Here is a 20,656-nt window from a genome sequence, read left to right as displayed (position 1 = left end):
AATGTTTATCAACAGAGAAATAACCAAATTGTGGTACATTCATACAATAGAATAAAACTCAGCAATAAAAAGAAATGCATTGGTACATACAACACGAAAAAACTCAAAAACATTGCATTAAATGAAAGAAGCCAGAAAAGAAATACCAAAAGAATACCTACTGCATGATTTCAAAATATAGGCGATCTTCACCTATCACAGAAGAAATCAGAGCATAGTTGTGGAGCAAGGAGTGGAAAGCAGACTACAAAGGAGCCCAGGGAACTTTCTGGGAGAATGGCAATATTCTATACTTGTTTTAGATAGTAAATACACAATTGTAGACAATTATCAACAATTAAAACTAAGCACTCAAAATTTATACATTCAATTGCATGTTAATTGTATCTCAATAAAAGCATGTATGTATAGAGGAACACAGTCCTATAGGGAATAATAACCATTTTGAGAGACAGAACTAAAAATATTTTCTAATTACTATTTTTCAGGATTACAAAAATAATGCAGACATAAATAATCCCAAAAACATAAAAATGAATTAAGTGGAAAGAGAAATCTCTGCATAAGTGGAAAAGTGTAAGAGATTGAGTGACAATGATGTCTATTCAGTATATTTGGTCATTTTTTAAATGGTATTAAAAGAGTCCTTTCAAAAATACGTTGATTTGTCTTATATATTATTCACTGTGTTAATAAACTTTATTAAAGTTTTTTATAATTTCATTTTTAGAAATTAAATTTAATTAGACCATGAGGCTTTTTTCATTAAAGTAGGTGTCAATACAAAAGTAATTTTTCCCTCTATAAAAAATTAATATTGGAAGTATATACTAAAACATTGGAGTACAGCTCAAAAGTTCATGAAACTGAAGTTTCTCACAGTTGTTGTAAAATTTGCCAACTTGAAGTTCATGATAAACAGTAGCAAAATGAATACATAATTTAAAATGACAGGAACTTGCAACAAAGCCCTGGCAATACCATTAAAAGGAGCCCATAACAACTCTATAAACCTTTGACAACAATGACAACAACGTAGAGGTCAATGAAAGAGAATAGCCAAAGGGAATCAGCAAGGAGCAAGTACAATTTAGGAAGAAAGTGGTGAATCCAGAGAAGGGATTAGATGAAACAGACAAATATGACTTAGCTCTTGGGGTTATCCAGAGCTCTGTGAGCCTATCTATTATCTTGCATACAGCATGCCTAACACGCTTATATTGTAGCTACATATTTGTATAATTATGAATGAAATCTGATTAGAATGCTATCCATATTGTATTACTCAAGTAATTCATCAATGTTTCTTTTTTTGTTCAAAGAATTAACAAAGGAACCCTAGACAGTTATTGTTTGTAATAAAAATCAGTTCAGTCACTCAGTCATGTCTGACTCTGTGACCCCATGGACTGCAGCACACCAGGCTTCCCTGTCCATCACCAACCTCCAGAGCCTACTCAAACTCATGTCCATCACATCAGTGATGCTATCCAACCGTCTCTTCCTCTGTCATCCCCCTCTTCTCCACCCTCAGTTTTTCCCAGCATCAGGGTCTTTTCCAATGAGTCAGTTCTTCACATCAGGTGGCCAAAGTATTGGAATTTCAGCTTCAGCATCAGTCCTTCCAGTGACTATTCAGGACTGATTTTCTTTAGGATGGACTGGTTGGATCTCCTTGCAGTTCAAGGGACTCTCAAGAGTCTTCTCCAACACCACAGTTCAAAAGCATCAATTCTTTGATGCTCAGCTTTCTTTATAGTCCAACTCTGACATCCATACATGACTACTGGAAAAATCATAGCTTTGACTAGATGGACCTTTGTTGGTAAAGTAATGTCTCTGCTTTTTCATCTGGTCACAACAAAGTATCTTGGAAAGAGTAAACAAGACCTAACTGGATTAGTCTGCCAAACTCACCCACCCACCACCACAGATAAGGTGAGTAAAGAATTCACACTCATAAATAAAAATTAATGGTAAACTTCAGGGAAAATGTGATAATGGATATGGTAGTCATTTCTATACATTTTCTATCAGAAAAAATACTGAAACATTAAATGGACTAAAACTAAAAACAAGTCCAGATTTTGTTGGTTTTTTTTTTTTTTAACTTATAAAGGCATGTCAATAACAATATATGTACATATAAAAAAAAGATAGCCCACTACTGTTAATACAGGGCTTCCTTGGTGACTGAGTGGTAAAGAATCCATCTACAATGCAGGAGACACAATAGACGTGGGTTCAGTCCCTGGATAGAGAAGATCCCCTGGAGAAGGAAATGGCAACCCACTCCAGTATTGTTGCCTGAAAATCCCATGGATAAAGGAGCATGGCAGGCTACAGTTCATGGAGTCGCAAAGAGCTGGACATGACTTCACAACTAAACCACTACTATCATCACTGTTAGCACATGGTAATATTAAACAGAATGATAAAAAGTCAAGTATTATCTTCTTTCAGTCTTTTTTAAGCATCCTGCTAAATTTTCACTTTTCACCAACAATTTATTTACAGCTATAGCTATATTAAAGATGCTTACTCTTTGGAAGGAAAGTTATGACCAACCTAGACAGCATATTAAAAAGCAGAGACATTACGTTGCCAACAAAGGTCCATCTCGTCAAGTCTATGGTTTTTTCAGAGGTCATGTATGGATGTGAGAGTTGGACTATAAAGAAAGCTGAGCCCCAAAGAATTGATGCTTTTGAACTGTGGTATTGGAGAAGACTCTTGAGAGTCCCTTGGTCTGCAAGCAGATCCAACCAGTCCATCCTAAAAGAGATCAGTCCTGGGTGTTCATTGGAAGGACTGATGCTGAAGCTGAAACTGCAATACTTTGGCCACCTGATGTGAAGTTGACTCTTTGGAAAAGACTCTGATGCTGGGAGGGATTGGGGGCAGGAGGAGAAGGGGATGAGAGAGGATGAGATGGCTTGATGGCATCACTGACTCTATGGACGTGAGTTTGAGTGAACTCCGGGAGTTGGTGATGGACAGGGAGGCCTGGCGTGCTGCAGTTCATGGGGTTGCAAAGCGTCAGACACGACTGAGCAACTGAACTGAACTGATAACTATAGACCAGAGGAGGAAATAGCAGCCCACTCCGGGATTCTTGCCTGGAGAATCCCATGGACCAAGGAGCCTGGCGGGCTACAGTCCAGTGGGTCGCAAAGAGTCGGACACAACTAAAGCGACTTAACAAGCATATAGCTATAGACAGAATTAAACTATAGTTCCAAAGATACAGTGCTTTTAAAATCAAAATGCAGAAAAGTTTCATGGGTCTCTCTGGAGGATGGAATAGTGGCTGACTAACATTTATCATAAACCCAGTCCTCCTACAGAAGGAGGATATGCCATGTGGAAGATGGCCTATTTCAGTTCCAAATGTTGGCAGCATAGTGTGCCAGTGAGACCCAGTTCCAGAGCCAGCACTACCCAGGTCTTTTCATGCATCACATACTGACAGCTGAATCTGTTTGTGCGTCATCTGCCATATCTTATTCTTCTTCAGTACGTACAATGCCACAAAGACGGATTTTGCCCTTCAAAAACATTTGATCTTTGCTTTCACTCCATTCTGCTTTCTATAATTAAAAATAAGTCCCTCTGCCACAAGAACAAAGAACATTTATTACAGACTTCCCATCATCCTCTCATATTTTTATGGATTTATTTTACGAATCCTCTCCATTTAATCCATTAGAACCTAAATGCAGTCATTGCCCAATGGTCATCAATATCAACAAAGCATTCAATTTACTTTTTTTTTTTTTGAATAGAGAGACTTGAACCTGAAAAGCAGTATCTCAGTTTAACAATACAAACGTTTCCTTCCGTGCAGTCACATCTCAACACACACTGTTGGAGAAAAACAGCAAATTTTATTTTCCTTACCTACTTCTTCTAAGACACCATGGAAAGAAAATGAAGCCTCTGATATCTCCCAATAGTATATATTTGTTGCACAGTTATACAAGTTCAGAAAGTCTAAAAATTTTAGAGTTAGATCTGTATTTGCCCCTCTTTTCTGTGTTTTCCCCACAAGAGAAAAGCTTTGTTACATACAGATGGCTACAATTTAAACATTCCCTCCAGTTTCTTTATGAGGCAGCTCAGAGAGTGAGTGTTTACTTAAAATCTGACTTTTACTTGTCTGATGCCTGTGAAATTAATTAACATCAATCCCAGAAAATTTTAGAAACAAGACTGCGCCTGCAACTTTCCACAAAATATCTGGCCTTCTCCCAACTTTGCCCTCCAACTTCACTAATTTGCTGACCAAAATAACAAAAAGTAATTGTCATTAAATAGGCAGGTTCTTTCTCCCATACAACAGTTCCTGCTTGGTCAAAGATTCACAGAGTCGACACTCATTTTTTTCCATTAGTCTCTGAAACATATTCTAATTTGGATGTGTGTTATCAAAGAACAATTTAAATTACACTATTTTCACCAGAAATGCAACTCAGTTATTAAAAAGTGGACCCACAGCAGCAAAGGGATGAAATGGACTATGAGATACTTTGTTGTAGAGAGGTATCTATGATAAGGATAATGAAATTTTTGCAGCAACTTGAAAAAAATTGACCTCTCCATCACAGTCAGTGTTTTCAAGGTGAGGGGCAATAAATACACATCTATTCTGTGTTTTCGTCCCCTTTATAGGCCTGATTTTTTGGAAATTCCCATACGTCATCTTCACACTCCAACTCAAGTGCTTATCACCAGTTCATTTCAACCTCAAATAATTCTTAATTTAACCCATAATTGCCTATGAAAATCGCAATTTAAAACAATGTCCTATCTTTTCAGGATTATTGTTCATCATAGAAATTAGTGATGGACTTCAAGAAGGATTTGGTAAAGGTTATGCTAAAAGCAAATTACATTTGAGTTTGAAACGTTAAAAGTCCAATTAAAATGAGTTCCAATTTCTGAACCTTTAATTTTAAGTTGAAGAAATTTGGTAAAGTCATGTCTGTGTGTTTTCTTTTAGAATAATAATAAAACAGAAGTGTCCTAAAACCCCCGACAAGCCCAAGTGTGGATTCTTTGGTCTCAAATTTGGATTAAACAATTCCACTTTTGAGACATCTTAAAGTATCTGTCCCTTTTACTTGGGGGTATGATGTTTCTTCTCCTGTAACAAAAATCTCTGTTTTCTCCTAAAAGGCAAAATCAGAAAGCCTAGAGTCACAGTGCTTTTCTAAGATGTTTGAATTATCTACTAAGTATCCTATATAAATTCACTCTGAACATGAGAGTATAGGCAGTATAAACAAAAGCAGTAACATTAATATATATTAACCCAACTTTTGAAAATGTCTCAGAAGGAAGAACAAATATATGAATGACAGTACCATAAAATAAGCTGCCTCTCAGGATTAGTCATACACTTAAATAAATCTGTATTTATAGTATAACTAGCAATTTCATGAAACATAGAAAGAAATACCAAAGCATATCAGCGAACAACATGTCCTCCTCCAAAATCAACAGGCTCTCAGGTAACATCCAGGTTCAACATTCAGTTACTAGGAGCACTGCCTCTCATTGGTAGCACACAGCAACCATTTTTACGTGCCTTTTTTTAAAAAAAAAAAAAAACAATCTGTCAGTCTCCAGGAAGAACTCTGCTCTGTTACAAGTGTACATCAACACACACAACTCAAAGTGAGGATGTTCAGCTACCAATTACTGCCGGAAATTTAAATTAGTTCTAAAAATATAGGTTATGTTCTGCTCTGAAATATTTAATCTATTTGGCACTTTTTCTGGGACATTTAATGGTCCATCAGTACAATGTGTTAGACTATAAGAACATAGAATTAGACATACTGTTTGCCAAAGGGATTCTCCATTTAAATAGACAAGCAAAAAGATTAAAAACCAAACACCATGTTTGGAAGAAATAAAGTGGATCACTTTATTAAGAAAGAATATTTATATGACACAAATGAAACATCTATCTATAAAACAGAAGCAGACTCAAAGACGTAAAGAACAGACTCAAAGGGCGCCAGGGCAGGGGGAGGAAGGAGTGGACTGGGGGTTTGGGGTTAGCAGACACAAACTGTTATGTATAGAATGGGTAAACAACAAGGTCCTACTGTACAGGGAACTGTATTCCATACCTTGTGATAAACCATAATGGAAAGAATATTAAAAGAATGTACATATGCTTAACTGGATCACTTAGATGTATAGCAGAATTAACACAGCATTGAAAGTCAACTATATCTCAATTTTGTAAAAGAAGGAATATTTATAAAAGAGATGCACAATGCAGAGCACAGTAGTCAATGACAAGATGTCTCTCAGTAGCAAACTTCAGAGTATTAGAACAATCCAAGATGCTTTTTAAAAGGGAACTGCTTTGAAGAGAGAGCCACAGATTGTCAGAGAGATGAAAAAGAAGATGTCCTGGATACCCGTGCTTACAATAGAAAGAAAAGTTAAGTAAAAGAGAAAAGATAATAATTCACATTCATTTGGAACTAAAGTAACATTAGAAATCATTCAGCCTAATCCCCACCCTTCCCCCACTGAAATATTTTCCTTGATACAGGTCATTTAATCTCTATTTGAGTATTATTAGAAGCACGTTTATTGGATGAATGAATGGATGGATGGATGGACAAATATTGCTTAAAATAAGTCTCTTAATTTTTGAATTTATATGTTAAAAATGCTTTCCTTATGTCAACTCAAAATTTGTCCCTTTTTAACTTTCTTTGCAGATCCTAGTTTTGTCCTCTATAACAGTTCTGCCTACTATAAGGAGTATGAGAGCCACGAATGTGAGTCACATAAATAAGTTTAAGTTCCTATTAGCTGCACTAAAAAAGTAAAAGAAACACATCATTTTAATTTTAATAATATATCTATTTAATCAAAATATTATTTCAACATATAATCCATATTAAAATATTGTGATTTTATAGATTGCCTTCAGAACTCCAAGTATATTTTGATACTTCCACTGCATCTCAGTCTGTATCAGGCACATTTCAAGTACTTATGAGCCACAAGTGGCCAGTGTCTGCTCTACTGGACAGCTTAGACAATGGTTCACAAATTTGGCTGAACATTAGAATCACAGGAAGCTTTTTGAAAATGTAGATTCCTAGGATTCAACCCCAGAGATACAAACTTAGTTTAGGAAGGTCTGAGAGTATTTCTAACAAGGTAATTAATTAACCATTGATCATCAGACTAATACTTAGGAATCACTGCTCTGGAACAGTACAAAATAAATCTCAGATCTCCCATATATGACTAGTCTTCAAATATCTAAAATATAGGTCATATCTACACTGTCTTTTATTCTCCAGGATAAAATTTTGCTCCAGAACAGCACAAAATAAATCTAAGTCCTCCCTTACATGACGACCCTTCAAATATCTAAAATACAGGGTCACATCTACAGTCTTTTATTCTCCAGGCTAAAATTCCCAAGTTCTTTCATCTGTTCCTCATCTGACATGGTTTCCAAACCTCTCAACTCTCTGGTTGCTGTCCTCTGGGTAGGACTCCAGTTTGGTTCATTTACAGTAGCGAAGAAGTACCACAGCATGGATAACCCAAATCAATCCTGTCTTGGAAATCTCTCTTAGTGCGTTCATATGAATATGAGTGTCTCTGCTAAATGGTGAATTCACAACATATTAAACTAAAACTGTAAACTCTCATTGTCAAGAAGTATTCATGACGTTCAGGTTCCTCACCATGCTGCTGTTTTCCCTGTGGCACACTTCATCTTGGGATGGAGAAGAGCCATCTCAGAATAATTCAGAGACTAAGTTAAGCAGAACTCGCTTTTTCAATTCATCTCAAACTTCTTGCCTTTTCTTATGACTGGAGAATACAAGTGTTTTGATTTAGTAGAAGAGCTCTTCAGCCTTCTTTAAAGTTACATAAATATAAAGCATAAAAACATCACACAAAAACAACCAGATCTGTCATGACCAAATGGACTCAATTCAATGCTTCAAATATTCACTTACGGATGGTTTACTGAGCACATTGTGCTTGCCACCACAATAGGCCAGGAGGCCACAAGAAGGAACGAGGTAGAGTTCCAAGCCTCAGGAGATTTCGGATTAGTCAGCAAGACAAGGAGATTCATGTGACAAATATTTATGGAGTTCCTACTATATGGTAGACACTTGACTGATCTATTAGTGAATAAAACATTCCCAAAGCCCCGCTCTTACGAAGCTTACTCTTTAGAGGGAAGAGGGAGAATAAACAATTAATATGATAATTGAATTACACATCATTCTAGACAATAAATGTTATGAAAACTAACAGATCAGACTAAAGTATATGAAGAATACTTGTGGGGTAGAAGACAAGTTGAAATTTTACTCAGCATTCAGAGTAGGCCTCATTAACAAATTGATAGTTGATAAAATACTTGAAAAAAGGGGGAAAACATTTAGATATCTGGGGCAGTAGGATTCCAGGCAGAATAAACAGCCAGTGCAAAGGGCCTGAGTCACGAGAGTGCCGCGCCTGTTTAAGGAACAGCAAGGAGGCCAGTAGAGTTAAAGCCAAGAGCAAGGGGGAGAACAGCAGGCCAGAGAGTAACAGGGAGGGTAGGAGTGTTCATGTAGGTCTTTGCAGGACATAATAAGAACTTCACCTTTGAGTGAAGTGGAGAACTATTAAATGTTTGGAGCAAAGCAGTGACGTGATGTGAACTATGTTCTGAAAGGATCATTCTAGCAACTATGCTGAAAACAGACTGAAAGGGGGCAAGAGTGTAAACAGGAAGACCACTTAGGAGGCTACTACAATCATCCAGGTCAGAGAAGGCAGTGGTGTGGACCAGGGAAGTAGCAGCAAGAAAACAGAAGTGGTCCGAGTTTTTATATTAAGGAAAAAACCTAGCTACAATACAGTGAGGTGGTTCTTTTAGTAGAGAAAGCTAAGACAGCACAGAAGAAACAACAGTTTCACCAAAGGAAAGATTAGTAGCTTAGCCGAGTCCTGAAAAATATATAAAAGTTCACCAGGAAAAAGAAAGAGGAAGAACCATCCAGAGAAGGGAACCGGCAGAGTTGTTAGTGACCAGGAAAAATAGAGGGCATGATCCTTCTCCTGGGGAACTTATTGTCTCAATAGGGAAACAAGACAGTAAATTACTTAAGATCAGAGTCCCAGTGACACTGGAATGAAAATTAGCAGAGAGACTATGGGGAGAAAAAATCATTCCAACAAGATATGTTCAAGAGAAGTCAAAGATGTAGCAGGAAATGTAGGGAAAGTGACTTTAATCCATAAAGGACCCATAGGGCCACCCAAGGGTCCTGCCAACACTACACTGGCCCTGCAACCACCATTCAAAGTCCCACAGAATCTTATCCTCTATCACCAGCTCCCACCAACAGACCAAATTTGTACTTTGCCAAGGAAGGCCAAGATTACTCAGACAGAAACAGGTAAAAAAACTGGGTTGTTTCTGAGAACTTCTAATGCTTCTCTCCACTATACTGTGACACAAAATCTATATACAACTCAGTTCAGTTCAGGTCAGTGGCTCAGTCGTGTCCAACTCTTTGCGACCCCATGGACTGCAGCATGCCAGGCTTCCCTGTCCATCACCAATTCCCGAGCCTACTCAAACTCATGTCCATCGCGTCGATGATGCCATCCAACCATCTCATCCTCTGTACATATGAGACTCAAAATCTAAGCTAGACTTTTAACACACTTAAAAAGCAATGTGTGTTGGGGTGACTATAGAGGAACTATATTCTGAATCTTTTGTTGATTTACTCTATGCCCCACCCCCACTTCTGAAAAGTGTACAACAGGGCAAATTATACTTCTTCCTCTACAAATGGACCCATTGTTTCCATCTCTCTCTACCCAAATCAGCATGTCCTCTTCACCCCAATAAAGCCCAAACAGAAAAAACAGAACAGGAGCTGCTGCAGGGCCAGTTTCTCCCCAACTCCAGTTTACCTTCACCTTCATCCCCACATCACACGGCAAGTCACCTTACCTTAGTTCCTCCACAAAACCCAGCTTTCCTACCAGGGAGCCCCTAAAACAATCCAAGGGATATTGACCTGCTGCTAAGCCGATTCCAAAATGAAAACAATATATGAGTATTGAATGTTTGGTAAATGCCATGCACAGTTTTATTGATATACTTTACACATCAGCTCTAAGAAATAGTACCATCATTATCTCAGTGGAAGTGGAGATAAGTAGCAAGTTAAAGTTCACACTAGTTAACAAAGGAACCAAGATTTGACCTTGAGATATCTAGCTCTGAAGTCTATGATCCTGACTACTAGAAACTACTACAGCACATCAATATGAACTTGGAATTGCCTCCATAATTTCTTCCCTTTGCTAGACAAGCTAAGTGTGACCTTCTGAGCACTGAATTGTTGTCTTCCTTCTAAATTTTTCCTTTGAAGGGAGAGACACGTGGTTGGCTGGGCTCCCTATCCCTTCCCAGAATGAAGACGTCAGGAAGGTTCCCATCAAGAACAACTCAGCAAGTACCCATATCCAGCTCCTGGCAGCAGCCTTAATGAGAAAGGGAAGAGTAGTGCTTTTCTTCCCATCAGCTCTCTTGTTAATTCTTTTTAATTACGGTAGTCCACATATGAGTTTCAATAAATGTGACGCAAAAGTTACCATAACAAAAATATCCCCCAATACACCATTTGCTTATAAAATGTTTCCACATATGATTGGCATCTATCTCTTCAATGTCAATTCTAAACTGAAGCCTAGCAAAAGATGAAAAGTTTCATAAAGTCAGTAAAAACAATGTAAGAGAAATGCTTACATGACTCAAAGGCACTACCTTTTGATGATCTGACACAGATAGATAAATTTTTAACATGAAAAATAAAAATTTGACCAAAATAATAAATACCTCAAACTGAAAGATTTCTCATAGAAGGTTAAGAACAGTCCTTAGGTATTTTTGCAAAAATAAGCAAACAAAACCCCAACACTTGACTTTATTCTATTTGTTCTTGTAATTGGCTCATGGTTAAATTATTGTCTACATTTCATCAACTATAGACTAGGACAAATAATTTTCAGAGTTCTATCTTCTTTATGCTACAGTTTCAAATTTTCTTTTTCACTATTTACAATTAAATTTTAGTTCCTACTTTACCTCCTGTCCTAATTTATGTAGACATCTTTCTTTCTCTAATATACTTTATGACTTCTTTATGGATGGAGGAGCCTGGTGGGCTGCAGTCCATGGGGTCACAAAGAGTCGAACACAACTGAGCAACTTCACTTTCACTTTTCACTTTCATGCATTGGAGAAGGCAATGGCGGCCCACTCCAGTGTTCTTGCCTGGAGCATCCCAGGGATGGTGGAGCCTGGTGGGCTGACGTCTATGGGGTAGCACAGAGTAGGACACAACTGAAGCGACTTAGCAGCAGCAGCATACACAGTAGCAGTGAAATAAATACTTGTTAAGTTGAATTAATGAATCAATTAAGTTGAAAATCAATAGAAGACATATCACACCTTAACAAGGCTTTAATATCTATTACCTAAGCTATCAGTTACCATATTGACAGATAATTATTTGAATTACAGATAGAAAATAACCCCCCAAAAATAGGTGTCTGCAAAAATGGGGTCTGGAACCAGCAAGAGGTAAAGGAGCCAGTGGGAGATGGAATAAAGCCAAAGAAATGCCCTTCACTTCAGCTATTTTTGAAGATGCACGCCACAACCCTGGTGGCCCAATGGTTAGGACTCCGTGCTTCCACTGCAGGGGCATAGGATCAATCCCTGGTCAGGGAACTAGGATCCCACAAGCCGTGTGTGTGCTTAGTTGCTTAGTCGTGTCCAACTGTTTGCGACCCCATGGACTATAGTTTACCAGGCTCCTCTGCCATGGGAATTCTGGCTCAGCCAAAAAAAAGAAAAGACCATTCTCCTGTCAAAGCCTGTCAAGATTGTTCCAGCTCCTCCCACGTTAGCATCGTACAGAGATCCCTGGCACTTTTGACAGGAAAACTCTAGTTATTCTTGTAGTCCATAGTTCTGAGGACTGCACTCACCGGGTGCCAAACACCATGCTAAGTGCTACCCATTCTACTTCCAAAATATGCATGCTTTCTATTTTCCCTCTCAACCTCTGGATTAACCTGTTGTGGGGAGGAAGGATATATTTTTTAAAAAGAAAAACAACAACAACAAAAAAAAACCATCACTTAATTTTACTGTTTGTTCTGAGAATGAACTCATATTTTTTTTCATGTTTCAGTTTTTATTTTTTTTCCAACTACAATTTTATTTTATTTTTAAACTTTACAAAATTGTATTAGTTTTGCCAAATATCAAAATGAATCCACCACAGGTATACATGTGTTCCCCATCCTGAACCCTCCTCCCTCCTCCCTCCCCATACCATCCCTCTGGGTCTTCCCAGTGCACTAGCCCCAAGCATCCAGTATCGTGCATTGAACCTGGACTGGCAACTCGTTTGAACTCATAATTAAATGATAGAGAGAATCCCTTAAAGACTAATAATATAGTATAAAGACTCTGACTTTATACTTAAACTTTTAAGTCCCAAACGACTAAGTTAACTTTAACTGGCTACTTCAAATTTCCAGTCATTGCACAAATATATTCTCAGGCATAGTTGAAGGCAGGCTCAAAAGAAAGTTTAATTCACTTACAAAATAAATGTTTAACATATACATCACTTTCCTATTGCTGCTGTAACAAATCCCCACAAATCTAATGGCTAAATCAATGCAAATTTATTATCTCACAGTTTTAGAGGTTCAGAAGTCCAAAATGAATCTCACTAGGCTAAAACCAAGGTGTCTGTGAGGCTATGTTCCTCCTGGAGGTTCGAGGGGATAATCCATTTCCTATCTTTTTGTAGCTTCTAGAAACTGCCCACATTCCTCGGCTTATGACCACATTCCAACTTCAAAGTCAGCAAGAGTCAATCAAGTCTTTCTCACATTGCATCACACTGACTCTTCTGCCTCCCTCCTCCATGGCCATGGCCATGGCCCAGCATACTGTCCTGGGGGGAACCACCTCCAGGACCCAGTGGGAAACCCCCTGAGTGATTACATGAGGCTCACCCAGATAATCCAGGAAAATGCCCATATCTTAAAGTCCACTGATTATGAACCTTAATTCCTTTGGCAACCTTAATCCCTCCATGTAACATAACATATTCACATGTTCTAAGGATCTAGTACATAGACAGTTGGAGGATCATTATCCAGCCTACCACAATCTATCCTGTAAGTGGACAACCTGTCCATCCCTAATGAAACCACATTTACTCTATCCCCAAAGCCCCAAAAGACTCAATCAAGCCTTTAGAATATCAACTCAAAGTTTAAAATCTGGTCTAAATTTTACCAATTCGAAAGCTCCAAATCTCACCATCTAAATCAGGTAAAAATTGAGGCTTTGGATATTATCCATCCTGAGACACAATTCCTATCATCTGTGAAATTCAAGAAACAAGTTATCTCCTCCCAAAATCAATGGTGAGATAGACATGGGATAACAGTTATTAACATTCCCATTCAAAAAGGGAGAAAATGCAAGTTAAAAAATTTAGACACCCAACCCGTGCAATTTTGAAATCCAGCCAAGTAAACTGCATCTGGTTTCAAGGTCCGAGAATAAACCTCTGGGCTGTAAGTTTTGCCTTTGGGGTCTCAGTTCTGCCCATGAAAGGTAGCACATGTTTACAGCTGAGCAGTTTAATCAGTATCTTAGTTGTAGAATTTAGGGGGTCCAACAGCCTTCTGTCATTAAATCCTCTCACTTCCTCGTTCAGGCCAGAAGTGTTATTGCTGGTATGATCTTCTTAAGAACCTTGTGCATTTCCCATATATGTCATTGAGATTTATTCCAACAGACAAGAGGTTCCTGCCCAAATACCTCTTGGATAGATTTATCTCTATTACGGGCTTCCACTGAGATATGTGAGGGAATTCATGTCACATGTTCAATTTCTTTAAAGAGCCCTCTTTGGAACTGAATACTTTGGCTTTACTTCTGAGGCACTACCAAGATGTTTTTAGGTCACACTATCAGCTTTCTTTCCAAAAAAAAGGCTTTCCTACCAGCAAATCTCCTAATTTCAGCATATTTTGCAATCTGGATAGGCTAAGAATTTCTCAAATGTAAAGTTCTTTTTGCTTAACAATTCTTCCCTCAATCTATCTTTCTCCTTTCACATTTTACTATAAGCAGTAAGAGAAAGCCAGGCTGCACCTCTGCATATATATTATCTCAGCTAAATATCTAAATTCATGTTTACAAGTTTGACTTTCCACATAACGGCAGGGCAGAATTCAGCTCAGTTTCCTGCCACTATCTAACAAGGATGTCCTTTCCACTAGTCTCCAGTAACATGTTCCTGATTTCTGAGCCCTCACTAGCATTGCCTTTATTGTCCATATCTCTACAAATAGTCTGTTCATGACAGTTCAGGTATTCTCTGAGATGATTTGGGTTTTCTCTACCATGTCTTTCCATCTTTTTCTAAGTCCTCACTAGTAGAACAGCCAACATCCCTATTTATACTAACAGTCTATTCAAAGGAATCTAGCCTTTTTTTCCTATCATGCTTCTCAAAATTCTTCCAGCGTGTGCCTACTGCACAATTTCAAAGCTATTTCCATGGTTTTACTTCTTATAGCATCTCCCACTTCCATTTATCAAAACCTGTATTAGTTTCCTATTGCTGCTGTAGCAAATCACCACAAACTTAGTGGCTTAAATCAACATCAATTCATTATCTCACATTTCTGGAGTAGTACAAATGGAATCTTACTGGACTAACATCAAGGTGTCAGCTGTGCTGTATTCCTTCTGGACACACTGAATGAAAATCTGTTTTCTTACATTTTCCAAATTCTGGAGACTGCCCACATTCCTTTGCTCGTGGCCCATTTTTATCTTCAAAGCCAGCAATGTCCAGGTCTAGTCATTCTTTGCCTCATTCTGACACTGGCTATTCTAGCTTCTGCTTTCACATTTAAAGGACCTTTGTGATTGCACAAGGCCTACCTAGATCATCCAAGAAAACTTCCTTATCTTAAGGGCAGCTGGTTTGCAACCTTAATTCCCCCTTGACAAGTAACACAACATATAATTGGGTTCCTAGGATATGAACATCTCTGAGGGACTATTATTAACCCTGCCACAATATATATTGCATAATGATAAACTTTCAATTCTCTTGTATAAATATGATATACCGTGTAACCTGATCCATGCTATCTTCATTTGCTTCATTTCATATCACAATGCTTAGGTTTCCACCACTCTGGGTTTCTTCCATTTTCTCAAATACACTATGCTCATTCAAGGAAAAGATCTTTGCTCATGCTATTTCCTTTGCCCGTGTTAGTCTTGCTGAATCCCCACAGCTCCTCTTCCCCAGACTACTCTTAGGTATCCTTTGGCTATCAGCTTAAGCGATTCTTCTTCAAAGAGCTTCCCTGATCCTACAACTCCCTAAACAAGATGTAGATTCTATTACATCCTTAGTTTTTCTTCATATCATTTATCTTAATAGTGATTAAATTATTATCTGCATAATTGTTTGTTTAATGACTACTTTGAAGGCATCATGAAAGTTCTAACTTCATTTGTTATATGCCTAATACCTAGCAGAACAGTAATTGCACAAAAAATTCTTCATAACAACATTAATTTTATAATTGAGGGTACTGAAGCTTATAGAAATTAACTTTATGACAGAAACACAAATAATGAAATTCCACTTGTTCCATCTGGTTTCTAAGCCCAGTCACTTAGCCCTTAGTCACATGTGACTGGTCCCTCAGTCACTGTGCTATTCTATTCTAATAGGGCACCAATGATCACTGTCTCTAAGTCCACAGATACTCTCTGACCTTCACTGAAGACAAATATTCACTGCCACTCATATTCCTTATGCAGTTGCTACCGCCTCATCAAGCCAATGACCCACCACCCGATGTCCAATTTCATTCTTATTTTCAAATACTGTCATCAGAATACACTTGGGAATACTTTTTCCCTTTAAAATATTAAAGTTCTTTAAAAATAATTACTAAAAAATGTATTTCCAAATTACCAAATCGGGAGGAAATATGCTTTTATTTTATCTACTTCTTTTGTGGAGACTAATGGTATTATAAAAATCTGTGGACACCCCAGAAGAAATTTTATTAAACCAAGGAGGAAATGATCTAGTTTGGGAACACAGCCAGGGCAAATGTTAAAACCAAAGATCTAAAATCATATGCCCTCGACCTTAAACAAGGTTGGTAGAATTTTATTTATAATTGTACTAGCCCTCAACATTTCAGAATTCTTCAGCATCCAGTCCTCCATTTGTTAAAAACATAAGTATATTTTGGTGGCTTAGTCAGATTACAGCTAGAAATACATGGAAGATCTTGATACAGATTCCAAATTGTTGCCTGTTCACCTGTTTCTTTTGAAAGTTATTATCATTGGCACAGATCAAAAGCCACATGTATCAATGGATGATATAATTTAGTATCTTATTACTTCAATTTCCAAAACAATTTTAAACCAAATTTCAACAACAAAACAACTTTTGTATAAAGATCAGATATAACTTTGAAATACATTTCTCTTTGTTTTGTTATATATATAATAAGTATGATTATTAAATAATAGTAGATTCATATTGCATGACAATTTACAAAGAAGTATTTAAATTTGAAAAGTACCAAATTACAAGCATCTTAAAAACCAATAAAGCGAAGAATGAAGTAACCAAAATATTAAATGAGCAAAAGTCATTGGGAAATTATATGCTGAGATTTCTTCAAAGATAAGAGGCAAAAGACAATATGACTGCAGAAGAAAATTGATGGTTCGAAAATCTCTCCCACCTGTTTAGAACATATCTGACAGCACAAACTAACTTATCTGCTAGGTTTATGTGAAATCTGAGAGCGTCTCACAGGTTTTGTAATGTGTTACTATTCCTGATATGACATTTTACAAACTATACAAAAATATCTGCAGCACCCTCAATTCACTATAAAACAAATCCATAAAGTCTTTAGAGGTTAAAAGTTTTTGTCTTTCTAAAACTCATGAAATCCCAGTGAAGCAACAGGAGTCAGAATTGACTTCTTAACAAATTTCCACATTCTAATTGCAGAGAACAGAACTTTCCAAGGTAATACAGAACTATCAAGCAGGCTCAAACACCCACCTGCTGTCAATTTTAAATTCTCAACCTGAGAATAAGAGAAATCATTACAGCATAATAAACACATTAGTAACATAAGCCTACTGAGAACACGGGCATGTGTGCAAGCTCACTCACTCAGTCCTGTCAGACTCTTTGCAACCTCATGGCCTGTAGTCCGCCAGACTCCTCTGTCTGTGGAATTTTCCAGGCAAATATACTGGAATGGGTTGCCATTTCCCACTCCAGGAGATCTTCCTGACCCAGGGATCAAACCAGTAGCAGGCAGATCCTTTACCACTGTGCCACCTGGGAAGTCCCCACCCAGTAGCAAAAACTTGCTAATTGATTGGCTATATGAAATAAGGTTGACAGTTAGACAAGAAATAAAACTTCACATCTCCAAATCTCTTAAAACCTTGCTTCTTGGGCATTTAATCTTTCTAAATATTGGTCTTGGTACCAACACAGAAACAAAAGCAGTTCATCAGTGTGCGCCGATACATAGTAACTATGGACAACTCATTTGCAACACAATGCGGATCTTGAACAACTGACAATTTAAATAAAAATGAATACTAAACATTTCTTTTTAAAATTAACCAGAAAAGATGTTGGTGCCTTCTGACTATTTCCGAGAAATTGTCTAGCATTAGAACATAAAATGCACAGTCCTGAAGGTTTCTATTTGTGACAGCTCAGACACTCTTCAGAGAAAGCCAAGAAGAACACCAATATAATTTAAAGGACCTTTCAAAATTTTAAGGACACTTCAATGCCATTTATTTATCAGGAGCTTTGGCTTCCATAAAGCTTTCCAGTTACTCAATCTGGCAGTCCTGAAATAATTTTGTTTACAGTTCACAGGGATTGAAAAATCAGAGACTGAAAAAAAAAGGAGAAGAAAAAGAAAAAACAGGAGTTTAACCCTAATAAGACCTTTATTCCACTCTGTGAATTTTGCTGACAGTCTAATCTTATTTCCTTTATTAGATTTGGTCATTGTTTTTAAAGGATTCAATATCAAAGTCACACACACTCCCCACCAAAAAAAAAAAAAAAAAGACAAGTAAATAAAATATTATCACAAACATCTGTCATAATAAAAACATTTAGTGGGTGCATCATAATTAAAAGAGAAAATTACATTTAACATATTGTAAGAGTAAACTTGTTTAAAATAAATGCAACACAGGTCAGTTTCCTCCTTTTCCAACTGTAAGCTTTGGTATTACTGTCCATGGTGACACATACTGGCTATATTGAGCAACAACACCTCTACAGCAACACTCAAGTTTTATTTTATGCCTATTTCTTGGTGGTAATTTTGCTGAAGTTTTATTTTGCATATCCAACTCTTTATTTATTAATTATGAGTTGCCGTGTTTCCGAAAGCACAGCACCAAAATCACAAAAGAAAAATCTGGGTGGGGTGGGGAAAAGATGCTTTAGTCAGTCCATCAAATATGTTAAACCAAATTCCATTTCTCTTATGCCTTTATCTGTACTTCACCATATGGGAAACTACTCTTTCTGTATGTGTTTAGCTACCTTTTAGAATATTCATGTTACAGCATCTCCCCACAAACCAAGAAACCTTCAAAAGTGTTGGTGAATCAACGCTGAAGGTTTGATTCATTGGAGTTTGCTTCTGACTATCTAAAACAGGTAAATTTAAATGCAGACACGTGCATAGCCAGTCCATTGACTTCAACAAAAACGTTTTAAATTCCTAAGTACACACTTAATGGTGAGACAAAGAATACTTTAAGAGAATATTATTTCTTTTCTCTTGTTATCGATGGAGAAGAATCATTATCTTTCAATGAGGAATCTTAAATATATTGTTTGTGACATACAGTGCTTACAACTATTGAAAGATTTAATTTTCCCACAAAGCTACCCACATAAAGAAATTCGTCCACAACTGAGCACCATTGTACCTGAAACTTTCAGAGAACAATGTCTTAACTAAGATTAAGCTACCCTATTTCCTACCTAAATCAATTTCACCCAGATGTGGTGTTTGCTATAATTCATTGTTCCCCAGACTCCAGAATCAACCATCTGCCATCGGAGTTTCTGCACAGTAATTAAGGAACTATCTATTAGACTGGCAAGAGTACAAAGTAAGGAAGAGGAGGGGGCGGGAGAAGAGAGAAACAAGCCACTTAAAAAGAGGTGGAAGATGTGTGTATTTCACACTGACCCCTCCACGTCTCAGCTCAGATACTGTCATCCATGAGGCAGAACAGAAGTTAGGAGGAGCTGCCAGGCCAGCTCCTCCCGGGGTTATCCGAACTGAAACCGCGCTGGGGACTGAGCACGCTCCTCATACCTTGAAAGAGAAAGGCTTTCGTCCCATTGTGCAGCCCGGGGACCTGGCGCACTCCGGTCGTGGACTCCCCAAGTTCTAACTCCGTTAAGACGTCAATCTGCAGGGAGGGGTCCACACCAAGACCCCAAACTGGTGGGAGTGGGGAAGGGAGGAGAAAAGAAAGAAAAAGCTCCATCAGAATACAAGCCTCTTCTTTCAGGGCAGCAAAGAACCGCGTCTTCGAGACAATATTGGAAACTGACGACGAGAGGCGACTGCCTCCGCGGCCGCGGAGAGCCTTACCTGAGATCAGCAGCCCAGCTTTAAATAGCGGAGCACCCAGTCCCATTTCCGTGACCTACTTTAAACCCTGCTCGGTGCAAAGTTCCCCTCGGCCCTCAGACCCTAGACTTGGGGTGTGACCCGCCCTGCGGTCTCCAAGATAAGCACAGGGATTAAAAAAAAAAAAAAAATCCAAATCCAAACCCACCCCCGACTCCAAGCTTCCCACTCCAGACCTACTTCAGGTGGAGGGAAAGCGAGGTGTCCCCAGGCAACTGGGGCTGCCCCGAGGTGGGAGCCATCCCTTCTCCCGCCCCAGCTCTGCGGCCACTCACCTGCTCCGAGACCGAAGAGCAAACAGAAGGTTCTCAGTAAGACCCGAGACTCCATGGTGCCGATCTGCTCAGTCCATCGTCTCCCTCTTTAAAAATAAAAATCGAAGAGGTTCTTGGAATCAAGCGGGAAAAAAATATCGCTTGTCTTTCCTGCCGCTGGCTTGGATTTACTGATTAGTAAGATTAGTACGATTTGGTTGCTAAGAAAAAAAAGGGAGGACCCCCCAAGCACGTGAAGAACTTAGACCCTCCAATGCGCACATCATTCCCACACGCAGAGCCCAGGCGGCGGGCGCGGGTTGGGACGGGGCCCGGAGGGAGGGGTCGGCCTCGCCGGGGGCTGCTCCGCCGGGAAATTAGCTCCTGAGCCCAATCAGAGCAGCGGAAGGAGCACACTCCCGGAGGAAAGGAGGCCGCCCCAAGAAAGCCCAGACTGGAGCGGCCCCGCACCCGCCCGTCTTCCCCGCCGCCCGAACCTGTTGTAAAGGCAGAGACAATGGAGAGAGCGCCGG

General features: G+C 38.5%; 1 protein-coding gene across 2 annotated transcripts in view; it reads right to left on the bottom strand.

Moving 5' to 3' along the window:
* Positions 1–20,656, bottom strand: part of NELL2 (NEL-like 2 (chicken)) — a 389,871-nt gene that overhangs the window by 369,085 nt on the left and 130 nt on the right. The window contains exons 2-4 of one of the 2 annotated variants that reach the window (XM_010833122.1): positions 20,621–20,656; positions 20,145–20,230; positions 19,549–19,677 (exon numbers count right to left, since the gene is read on the bottom strand). In XM_010833122.1, coding sequence (XP_010831424.1) covers positions 19,549–19,677; positions 20,145–20,199 — 184 coding nt within the window. In that variant the 5' untranslated portion in view covers positions 20,200–20,230; positions 20,621–20,656. Of the gene's footprint in view, positions 1–19,548; positions 19,678–20,144 lie in introns of both variants that reach the window. The other variant, XM_010833121.1, reaches the window with a different exon arrangement.

The sequence above is a fragment of the Bison bison genome, unplaced genomic scaffold (genome assembly GCF_000754665.1).
Source record: "Bison bison bison isolate TAMUID 2011002044 unplaced genomic scaffold, Bison_UMD1.0 scf7180017862984, whole genome shotgun sequence".
NCBI classification, from domain to species: domain Eukaryota; kingdom Metazoa; phylum Chordata; class Mammalia; order Artiodactyla; family Bovidae; genus Bison; species Bison bison.
The sequence above is the reverse complement of the archived record's forward strand: the minus strand, read 5'-3'. Positions and strand labels throughout refer to the sequence as shown.